The sequence below is a fragment of the Rutidosis leptorrhynchoides genome, chromosome 5 (assembly GCF_046630445.1).
Source record: "Rutidosis leptorrhynchoides isolate AG116_Rl617_1_P2 chromosome 5, CSIRO_AGI_Rlap_v1, whole genome shotgun sequence".
Taxonomy (NCBI): domain Eukaryota; kingdom Viridiplantae; phylum Streptophyta; class Magnoliopsida; order Asterales; family Asteraceae; genus Rutidosis; species Rutidosis leptorrhynchoides.
In genome coordinates this window covers 378,262,453-378,275,312 of record NC_092337.1, presented here as the reverse complement: position 1 = coordinate 378,275,312, position 12,860 = coordinate 378,262,453, and the positions used below count along the sequence as shown (strand labels likewise).

The 12,860-nt window shown below is 33.5% G+C and overlaps 1 protein-coding gene across 1 annotated transcript; it reads left to right on the top strand.

The window, feature by feature from the left end:
* Positions 1-10,468: 10,468 nt before the first annotated feature.
* On the top strand, positions 10,469-11,458 carry LOC139846617 (cytosolic sulfotransferase 12-like). The gene has a single exon (XM_071836092.1). The coding sequence runs from the start codon at positions 10,469-10,471 to the stop codon at positions 11,456-11,458; it is 990 nt and encodes a 329-aa protein (XP_071692193.1).
* Positions 11,459-12,860: the final 1,402 nt, after the last annotated feature.

Here is a 12,860-nt window from a genome sequence, read left to right as displayed (position 1 = left end):
AAGTTCCTGTAACTGACTTGTAATTCTTTCATTTTGCTGGGTGCGAGTCTGTATGGAGCACGAGCTATTGGTGCAGCTCCTGGTACAAGGTCTATTTGAAATTCAACGGATCGATGTGGGGGTAATCCCGATAATTCTTTTGGAAATACATCGGGAAATTCTTTTGCGACGGGAACATCACTGATGTTCTTTTCTTCAGGTTTAACTTCCTCAATGTGTGCTAGAATGACGTAACAACATTTTTTTATTAGTTTTTGCGCCTTCAAACTACTAATAAGATTTAATTTCGCTTTGTTCATTTCTCCGTACACCATTAAAGGTTTTCCTTTTTCACGTATAATGCGAATCGCATTTTTGTAACAAACGACCTCTGCTCTCACCTTTTTCAACCAGTCCATGCCAATTATTACATCAAAACTTCCTAACTCGACTGGTATTAAATAAATTTTAAACGTTTCATCCCACAGTTTAATTTCTCTCTCCCGACATATATTATCTACTGAAATTAATTTACCGTTTGCTAATTCGAGTAAAAATTTACTATCCAAAGGCGTCAATGGACAACTTAATTTAGCATAAAATTCTCTACTCATATAGCTTCTATCTGCACCCGAATCAAATAAAACATAAGCAGATTTATCATCAATAAGAAATGTACCCGTAACAAGCTTCGGGTCTTCCTGTGCTTCTACCGCATTAATATTGAAAACTCTTCCACGGCCCTGTCCATTAGTATTTCCCTGATTCGGGAAATTTCTAATAATGTGGCCCGATTTTCCACATTTATAACAAACAGTGTTGGTATTACTTGCTCCGACACTATTTGTTTCGGCATTACTTGTTCCAACATTATTTGTTCCTTTAGCTCTGTTAAACTTTAGTCCGTAGACCTCACACTTTTTCGCACTATGACCATTTCTTTTACACCTGTTGCAAAATGTCGTGCAAAACCCCTGATGATTTTCTTCACACCTATGACATGGCTGTTTTTGGTTTTTGTTGCTGTTGTTGTTATTGAGGTTGTTGTTGGGATTGTTATTGTTGTTGAAATGGTTGTTGTAGTTGTTGTTGTTGTTGGGATGTTTGTTGTAGTTATTGTTAGGATTGCGGTTATTGTTGCGATTGTTGTTGCGGTTGTTGGGATAGTTGTTGCGATTGTGGTTGTAATTGTTGTTGTTGTTGTACTGGTGACTCTTGTCACTGTTTTCCTCCCACTTCCTCTTGAGTTTTTTCGTGTTGGCTTCTTCTGCCGCCTGCTCTTTAATTCTTCCCTCAATCTGATTTATGAGTTTATGAGCCATTCGACTTGCCTTCTGTATAGAAGCGGGCTCGTGTGAACTCACATCTTCTTGAATCCTTACTGGTAACCCTTTTACAAACGCATCGATCTTCTCTTCTTCATCTTCGAATGCTCCCAGACACAATAGGCACAACTCTGTGAATCGTCGTTCATATGTGGTAACGTTGAACCCTTGTGTTCGTAACTCTCTAAGTTCTTCCTTGAGTTTATTGACTTCGTTTCTAGGACGGTACTGCTCGTTCATCAATTGCTTGAATGCCGACCACGGTAGTGCGTAAGCAGCATTTTGTCCTACCTGTTCAAGATAGGTGTTCCACCACGTTAACGCAATACCTGTGAAGGTATGTGTAGCGTACTTAACTTTGTCCTCTTCAGTACACTTACTTATGGCAAACACCGATTCGACTTTCTCGGTCCACCGTTTCAATCCAATTGGTCCTTCAGTTCTATCAAATTCCAAAGGTTTGCAGGCAGTGAATTATTTGTAGGAGCATCCTACACAATTTCTTGCGCCGTTAGCTGCATTGCTAGATTCAGAGTTATTGTTGGTATATAGCGCAGCCTGTACTGCGGCTATGTTTGCAGCAAGAAAGGTACGAAATTCCTCTTCGCTCATATTCATGGTGTGTCGAGTAGTTGGTGCCATTTCCTTCAAAATAGCCAACTGAATCGAGTTAATCATACATAATATTAAGAGTAGTCAATAGTATTTCATAGCATAATATGAACTCATTTATAAAAGCTTTTTCTTCATATTAGCGTTTTATAATTTTAAATTCAGGTACTACCTACCCGTTAAGTTCATACTTAGTAGCTAATATACAATTCAACTACTACAATTCCATATGAAAAACTGATTATAATAATATATCACATACAAATATTCGTCAAACTTACAACTTCGCTATATTACATATAACATGAAATATACTACACTATGATACAGGATAGTTTTGAAGATAAATCTAGTTAATATGCAAGTTTTTCAGCAAAGGAAATAAAGACACGTAATTCATAAGTCCAGAAACAAGTCATGCATTCTTGTTTTACTAAGACGACTTCCCATCCTTGGTCTTGTGGAAAATAACCGTTATGACCATTGGCTAGGCAGCATGTTGTAATGTCGTCAAAAGGACGAGGGTTTCGTAATGTCCAACAGCCCCGTAATAATATAAAAACCTTGTTTCTCACCCCAACTACTGAATCCGTCACTTGTGGGAATGTTTTATTTAAAAGTTGCAATCCGATGTTCTTTTTCTCACTTGGGTAAGAAGCGAACATCACTAACCCGTAAGCATAACATGCTTCTTTATGTTGCATGTTAGAAGCTCTTTCTAATTCACGAAATCATATGTTGGGATATGTTGAGTCAAAATAGGTTCTTAACCCGTAGCGTAAAATTGTATTTGGGTTCCCCGCATTTAATGCTTTAAAGAAAATACGGCGTAACTTACGGTCTCCCCAATGTGATATACCCCACCTATCAAAGGAAAGCCTTTTATAAACTAAGGCATTTCTGAAAAGTCTTTCAAATGTTTGACAAGTTAATTTTGCCATAACTAAATGTGCTGATGAATTCTGACCGACTCTAGACAAGATTTCCTCAATCATATCCTCTGGTAGGTCTTCTAAAATATTCGGTTGTCTACCCTTAACGTCCATTTTGTTTTTATACTGTAAAATAGACAAGGATTAGATTCGTAATAACAAAAAATACAAGCAATTTTTACATAGAACATAAAAGTACAAGCACACTACAATACATATAATATACAACATGATTACAACCCTCTAATCTGAATCACTGGTTTCTTCTTCTTCGGACTTGGTTCATTTTTCTAATTTTCTAGGAATATATGGTGTTCCTCTAATACGAGCCGTCATTTTCCATAATGGTTTAGAAAAACCTGGTGGTTTAGAAGTTCTCGGGTCATTGTTACATTTTAGGAAATACGGATGTTGCTGATACATATAAAGTTCATCGGGGTTGGAATCGGGTTTCTCTATTTTTATACCTTTTCCCTTATTATTTTCTTTTGCTTTATTAAATTGGGTCGAGGTGATTTCTATAACATCATCGGAATTCTCATCGGGATCCGATTCATCGGAAAATTGGTAATCTTCCCAATATTTTGCTTCCTCGGCGGAAACACCATTGACCATTATTAACTTTGGTCCGTTGGTTGAGGATTTTCTTTTATTTAATCGATTTACTATAGGTATCAATATTTCTTCCTCCAGAACCTCTTCTTCTTCTGGTTCCTCCTCTTCCGATTCCTCCTCTTCTGGTTCCTCTTTTTCCGGTTCCTCCTCTTCCGGTTCCTCTTCGGGAATTTGTGAATCTTTCCAAAATATATTCGACTCTTCATTATTATTAGGTGAATCAATGGGATTTGTATTAGAGGTAGACATCTATCACACAATATCAAACACGTTAAGAGATTAATATATCACATAATATTTACATGTTAATAATATATAGTTTCCAAAAAATGTTAAGCAATCGTTTTCAAAGAAAAATACGGTCGAAGTCCAGACTCACTAATACATCGTAACAAATTCGGTAAGACACACTAATACAATTTTCTGGTTCTCTAAGACCAACGCTCGGATACCAACTGAAATGTCCCGTTCATATTGATTATAAACGTTCCATATTAATTGATTTCGTCACGAGGTTTTGACCTCTATATGAGACGTTTTTCAAAGACTGCATTCATTTTTAAAACAACCATAACCTTTATTTTACCGATAAAGGTTTAAAAAGCATTACGTAGATTATCAAATAATGATAATCTAAAATTTACCGTTTACACACGACTATTACATAATGGTTTACAATAAGAATATATTATATCAAAAATAAGTTTCTTGAATGCAGTTTTTACATAATATCATACAAGCATGGACTCCAAATCTTGTCCTTATTTTAGTATGCAACAGCGGAAGGTCTTAATAATCACCTGAGAATAAACATGTTTAAAACGTCAACAAAAATGTTGGTGAGTTATAGGTTTAACCTATATGTTATCAAATCATAATAATAGACCACAAGATTTCATATTTCAATATACATCCCATACATAGAGATAAAATTCATTCATATGGTGAACACCTGGTAACCGACATTAACAAGATGCATATAAGAATATCCCCTATCATTCTGGGAAATCCTTCGGACATGATAAAAACGAATTCGAAGTACTAAAGCATCTGGTACTTTGGATGGGGTTCGTTAGGCCCAATAGATCGATCTTTAGGATTCGCGTCAATTAGTAGATCGGTTTACTAATTCTTAGGCTACCAAGCAAAAGGGGCATATTCGGCTTCGATCATTCACCCATATAATGTAGTTTCATTTACTTGTGTCTATTTCGTAAAACATTTATAAAACTGCATGTATTCTCATCCCAAAATATTAGATTTTAAAAGTGGGACTATAACTCACTTTCACATATTTTTACTTCTTCGGGAAGTAAGACTTGGCCACTGGTCGATTCACTAACCTATAACAAATATGTACATATTATCAAAGTATGTTCAAAATATATTTACAACATTTTTAATACGTTTTACTGTTTTAAATTTATTAAGTCAGATGTCCTCATTAGTAACCTACAGCTAGTTGTCCACAGTTAGATGTACAGAAATAAATCGATATATATATTATCTTGAATCAATCCATGACCCAGTGTATACACGTCTCAGGCTAGATCACAACTCAAAGTATATATATTTTTGGAATCAACCTCAACCCTGTATAGCTAACTCCAACATTACTGCATATAGAGTGTCTATGGTTGTTCTAAATAATATATATACATGGGTCGATATGATATGTCAAAACATTTGCATACGTGTCTATGGTACCCAAGATTACATAATATATTAGAATACATGTATAATACAATATAAGTTAGCTAGGATATGATTTGTATAGAATTGTTACAATATTTCCCGTAGCTACAACAATCAAAGAATATCCATTCTTGTTTTACCCATAACTTCTTCATTTTAAATCCAATTTGAGTGAATCAAATTGCTATGGTTTCATATTGAACTTTATTTTATGAATCTAAACATAAAAAGTATAGCTTTACAGTCGAAAATATAAGTTACAACTCAGTTTTGTAAAGGTAGTCATTTAAGTCGAAAGAACGACGTCTAGATGACCATTTTGGAAAACATACTTCCACTTTCAGTTTAACCATGATTTTTGGATATAGTTTCATGTTCATAAGAAAAATCATTTTCCCAGAAGAACAACTTTTAAATCAAAGTTTATCATAGTTTTTAATTAACTAACCCAAAACAGCCCGCGGTGTTAATACGACGGAGTATAACCGGTTTTACGGTGTTTTTTGTGTTTTCCGATTTTAAATCATTAAGTTAGTATATCATATAGATATATAACATGTGTTTAGTTGATTTTAAAAGTCAAGTTAGAAGGATTAACTTTTGTTTGCGAACAAGTTTAGAATTAACTAAACTATGTTCTAGTGATTACATATTCAAATCTTCGAATAAGATATTTTTATATGTATGAATCGAATGATGTTATGAACATCATTACAACCTCAAGTTTAGTAGGTAAACCTACTAGAAGTGACAAGAAATGATCTAGCTTCAAAGGATCTTGGATGGCTTGAAAGTTCTTGAAGTAGAATCATGACACGAAAACAAGTTCAAGTAAGATTATCACTCGAATTAAGATAGTTATAGTTATAGGAATTGAATCAAAGTTTGTATATGAGTAATACCTTGATTTGGAATGATATCTTACTATAAACAACAAGGATTTCTTGAGGTTGGATGATCACTTTACAAGATTGGAAGTGAGCTAGTAAACTTGGAAGTATTCTTGATTTTATGAAACTAGAACTTGTAGAATTTATGAAGAACACTTAGAACTTGAAGATGGAACTTGAGAGATATCAATTAGATGAAGAAAATTGAAGAATGAAAGTGTTTGTAGGTGTTTTTGGTCGTTGGTATATGGATTAGAAATAAAGGATGTGTAATTTTGTTTACATGTAAATAAGTCATGAATGATTACTAATATTTTTGCAATTTTATGAGATATTTCATGCTAGTTGCCAAATGATGGTTCCCACATGTGTTAGGTGACTTACATGGGCTGCTAGGAGCTGATCATTGAAGTGTATATACCAATAGTACATACATCTAAAAGCTGTGTATTGTACGAGTACGAATACCGGCGCATACGAGTAGAATTGTTGATGAAACTGAACGAGGATGTAATTGTAAGCATTTTTGTTAAGTAGAAGTATTTTGATAAGTGTCTTAAAGTCTTTCAAAAGTGTATGAATACATATTAAAACACTACATGTATATACATTTTAACTGAGTTGTTAAGTCATCGTTAGTCGTTACATGTAAATGTTGATTTGAAACCTTTAAGTTAACGATCTTGTTAAATGTTGTTAACCCAATGTTTATTATATCTAATGAGATATTAAATTATTATATTATCATGATATTATGATATATTAATATATCTTAATATGATATATATACATTTAAATGTCGTTACAACGATAATCGTTACATATATGTCTCGTTTCGAAATCCTTAAGTTAGTAGTCTTATTTTTACATATGTAGTTCATTGTTAATATACATAATGACATGTTTACTTATCATTTATAATGATTAAACATAGTGTAACAATATCTTAATATGATTCATATGTAATTAGTAAGACGTTGTTATAACGATAATCGTTATATATATCGTTTCGAGTTTCTTAATTCAATAAACACAATTTTATGTATATAACTCATTGTTAAAATACCTAATGAGATACTTACTTATCATAATATCATCTTAATTATATATATAATCATATATATGTCATCATATAGTTTTTACAAGTTTTAGCGTTCGTGAATCACCGGTCAACTTGGGTGGTCAATTGTCTATATGAAACCTATTTCAATTAATCAAGTCTTAACAAGTTTGATTGCTTAACATGTTGGAAACACTTAATCATGTAAATATCAATTTCATTTAATATATATAAACATGAAAAAGTTCGGGTCACTACATTTGGCATGTTGCAAGCCACCAATGAAGATAGATACTTCCACTCATAAGTTGACAAAATAGAGAAAACTTGGGAAATTAAAATTGGAGTGTTGTGACATGGGATATGAGGTTTGAAATGTAATGGTTTATCTCTTTATTATTAATGCAACTAGTCAAAGCATTCCCAACTAGATTCAAAAAAATCCAATTGACTTGTAACAAAGCACCAATGAAGCAAGATACTTTCATCAAAGATGAAGACAAGAGTTTAAAGATTTGGGTAATGAAGTTTGGATGTTAGTGGTTTGTCAAGGAACAAAAATCTGTATTTGCCATAATGGGAAATCAATGAGACAAAAAGGACTTTGTGACTTTTCTCTTTTACAAGCTCATGTCCACTTCAATGAATGCATCCAAAGTATAAGATGAAGGTTAAGGACTTCCAGCTATATTAAGCATCTTTTGAAGGCTCTATATTGGGTAAAGAAGCCAAAAATTCAAAGTCAAAAGAGCTCCAACGGATTTATTGAAAAGCTGTCCAGCAGGAGCGCGGTCGACCCACGGTCGACCGTGGAGTCAAGCGGCACAGGGTCCAGAAAGTTTTTCTCTTGCCTATATAAACCAAGCCTTTGAGCAATTGAATGACACCTCTTTCCAACATTCTTTCAAAGTCATATCAACTGATCTCTCAAGCCTCAAGCACATATATATGAAGAGATTATAAGAGAGAAAGAGAGATTCTACTTACACTAAGTAGAATTACATTGTAACTTTATGCTTATCATTTGTATCTTTAAGTTTACTTTGTGAGAAACTTCCTTAGGGGGTCAAGGAAGTTAAATAGTTCTTATGATAGGAAACACCATCTTACTTAGTGATTCTACTTCCTTAAAGGGATCTAGGAAGTTGATTAATTTCATTGGGAATTAATATTTGTCCATAGTGAAGACAAGTTTGATCTAAGTAAGGTTGGTGTGACCTATTGAAGAACTATGAGAGATTGAGTTAGTAGAATTGATCGTGTGATAAGAACCTCATCTTATCTAGTGATCCTTCTTCCTTAAAGGGAACTAGGAAGTTGTTCATATTTCTATTGGGAAATTGATGCTTGTCCAAGGTGAAGACGAGTGTGATCTAGGTGTAGTGTTGGTGTGACTTATTGAAGATCATTTGGTGTTAACGGATCTCCACCGGGTTTGAAGAAATGCTTAGTGAAGCTAACTCCCGATTAGTGAATCGGGGAGTGGATTAAGGTAGATTAGTTAACATTCACCCGAACCACTATAAATCTTTGTGTTTGTGCACTTACATTCTTTACTTACTTGCATTAACAAACACAAACGCTTCCACACTTAAAGCTAACGTTTTGATTGTTAAAGATTTCGAAAAAGGTTTAAGAAACCATTAAGTAACTATTCAACCCACCCCCCTCCTCCCTCTCCCCCCCCCTCCCCCGGCTGCCGCCCCTCTAGTTACTTACAAAGAGATTAACTCGATTTAGTACGGAGTAGTTATTCTTTATGATTTAATAATTATTTTGAAATTTGAAATAGATATAAAGAAGTAAGGTGAATAATCTTTTTTATAACATACCAAGTTTACTATTAAGAATGTACGCGGGGTTACAAATATAAGAGGAAATACTCAAATGAATTAAACTTTTAAGTTGAGATTCTAGGGACCAATCAAAGTGTGACATGTGACGCGACAATCACATGTGATTGGGAAATTTTTTATTTTTTTTCAAATTTTTTTTTCAATTTCTTTCAATCACATGTGACTGGATATGACATGCAGTAAATCATATATGATTCTGCATGTCAATCACATGTGATTTTATAACTCAATCTGAATGTTAAATCCAATCACATGTGATTGAAAAAAAAAATTCTTGAAAAAAAATCAAATTTTTTTTCAATCACATGTGATTGTCGCGTCACATGTCGTATTCCGATTGGTCCCTTAGATTTCAAAGAAATTGTTGGATTCACGTTATTACAACTCTACAAATATAATTTAAATGTTTTCTTAATTTGCCAACCAAAACCTTAAATGAATTTTTTTACACATGTTCACAAATGTTTATCCTTGAAATTCAACGCACTAACCTTTTAGTCTAAGTAATTCTCTAAGGTCACTTCCTATCGTAACTAAACTATTCATCCTCTTAACCTTCCACATCAGCGCCACATCAACACAAATATCCTATAACTAACTCTTAACTAAACACTCCCTATCATGGTTAAAACAATACTCCTCTTAATATACAACGTACAAGCAATAAAGCATCAAATCCAACAATAAAAAGCACTGGGACCCGCAATTCCTATAACTCTTCCGTTAAATCTATGGTGAAAGCGGGTAACTAAGTGATGCCTATGGTTAGTTACGGGTAATGAGCGGGTAATGGGCGGGTATCTAACCATAGGAGGTGGTCTAAGGCCACTCCCTATCGTAACTAAACTATTCATCCTCTTAACCTTCCACATCAGCGCCACATCAACACAAATATCCTATAACTAACTCTTAACTAAACACTCCCTATCATGGCTAAAACAATACTCCTCTTAATATACAATGTACAAGCAATAAAGCATCAAATCCAACAATAAAAAGCACTGGGACCCGCAATTCCTATAACTCTTCCGTTAAATCTATGGTGAAAGCGGGTAACTAACGCGAGTAACTAGGTGGTGCCTATGGTTAGTTACGGGTAATGGGCGGGTAACTAACCATAGGGGGTGGTCTAATAGTGATAGGTCAATGACCCTATTGTAATTAACAGAATTGAACGAAACTCCTATTACATTAAATAGTTTAATACGGAGTAGTAAGTTTCAAATGGAAGTTAATTACAATAACAACTTAAATACTAATAATGTAATTAACAATAATGAATAAAGAAACTCCCAGTACATTTAAAAACGTACTTATTGACAATACTACCTACTTCCACTAAAATGTGATATGAGAAGACAAAATGTAAGACAGTTTTACTTTCTTCGAGTACAACTAGCACATATAATAATTTTAAATATGTAACAATTTTCAACATTATATATAGATATGTGCTTTCGCATTTAATTTAGGCATTTGGGCAAAGGAATTAACTCAAATCTCCATGCAGATTTCTCAGCCTCCGATACCCAAGTATCTGAAACAAGATGAACTCACTCAAGAATGTGAAGACTTAATTTCAACCCTTCCTATTGAAACTGGTTGGGTAACTGCAAATTTCTACAAATATCAAGGTTTTTGGCATCCTGTTAGACATTTACAAGGAATCATTTCATGTCAAAAACACTTTCAATCACAACACAATGATATCCTTCTTGTTACCACTCCTAAATCAGGCACTACATGGCTCAAATCCATCTTATTCGCCTTAATGAATCGTACCAAATTTTCGATATCCAAGAAAAACCATCCATTACTTTCAAACAACCCTCATGTTCTTGTCCCATTTTTAGAAGTTAAACTCTACCTTGAAAATGAGAACCCTGATCTCTCATTGATTAAATCTCCAAGACTATTTTCAACTCACATGCCTTATGTATCTTTACCAAGATCTGTCCATGATTCACAATGTAAGATTGTTTATCTTTGTAGAAACCCTAAAGATGCATTGATTTCTCTTTGGTTTTTTGCAAACAAGTTGAGACTTGAAGAAATGGGAACTATTTCACTTGAACTAGCTTTTGACAAGTTTTGTGCAGGAGTTATTATGTATGGACCATTTTGGGATCATGTGTTAGGTTATTGGTATGAAAGCTTGAAGAATCCAGATAAAGTGTTCTTTTTGAAATATGAAGATATGAAAGAAAAACCAAATCTTTATTTAAAGAAACTAGCAGAGTTTTTGGAGTGTCCATTTTCATTGAAAGAAGAGAAAGAAAAAGTAGTGGAGGGTATTTTGGACATTTCTAGCTTTGAAAAGTTGAGTAATTTGAAGGTGAATAAAGAAGGTAAGCTTCCATCTGGTGAGAATTGCAGTGCATTTTTCAGAAAAGGTGAAGTGGGTGATTGGAAAAATTATTTGACAAAGGAAATGGTGGAGCATCTTGACAAGATTTGTAAAGAGAAGTTACATGGATCTGGATTAGATTTTTAAATTTAGTCCATAAATGTATCTATTAAATAAATATTTCATCTTAACTTAATTACTATGTTTGGATGATTTTGTTGAGCTTCTTATGTCTCCTACTTAGTGTTCTTTATTTGATTAGGGGAGTGATTATATATATATATATATATATATATATATATATATATATATATATATATATATATATATATATATATATATATATATATATATATTAAAACATTCTATTTTATAATAACGAGAGTTTATGATAACATCATCAACTTTCAAAGATTGTAACATGTTATAAATATAATAGTCTTTAAAGTTAATTATCTAATTAATAAATGATACATAAATAATCAAGTATGTTTTGTAATGACATATATGTACAATATAAGAAGCATTATGTACAGTCATATGGTAAAATATTTTATGATCATATGTAACATATTTGAAGTATTATATACAACTTTATGGTAAAACACATTCATTACCATATGTACTGTGGCGACCCGACAAAATCGTCATTGACGGCGCCGCTACTTAGGTCCCGTTGCGTGGTCATAGTCCCTATATGAGACGCGTTTGACCAAAATTATGTCGCATTCATTTGAAACGTGCATGACTTGCAAAGTTTAGTTCACCAAACGGATCGACAACAAGTTTAAGTTTACAAAAGTAGTAAAGTACAAATGAAATATCTTGCGACATAATTAGTTTAAAATCACAGTTGCTATAAATAGCGTAAGTATGTAAACAATATGTTTGAATCCAAAGGTGCTATCACTAGCGTATGCATGTATGTATGCTTGACCCCAAGCAAGTATGAATGTACGCGGAAGCATGTATCAAATAGCCATGTATGAACCTGAGAAACATATAGAAAACTGTCAACGAAAAACGTTGGTGAAATCATAGGTGTTTGTAAACGTTGTTTTTGAACCACAAGATTTTGTATTTCCATAACGTTGATTATCTAAATCGTTTGCATTCCAAAAGTATTGTTCGCGAGCACCCAATTATCAAGACTTAACGTTTCCTTCCATAGAACCCCATCACAATAGTGTTAGAACATACACTGTTTCTCGAAAATATATTTCATCCGTAGACGGTAGCGAACCGTCCGTAATGAGGGTTTGTCAAACCCGTATGGCCACACAATATAAGTTCTCGCTTACACCCTGCAAGTGTAACTAATGATAATCGAATTGAGGATTTTTGTTCTAACTCGCTGTGGAATGTTTGTTTCCTTGTACTTGTGTTCGAAGTAATAAAGTATGTAGTATAAAACTGTATATGTTTCTCATCCCATAATTTAAAAGTATAAAAGTTGTTGAAAGATGGGACTATGATCTCACCTCGAGTGCATGAGTATAAAAGTACTTCACAAAGTAAACGTGTGCATGATAGTTGCTTAGCCTTGACC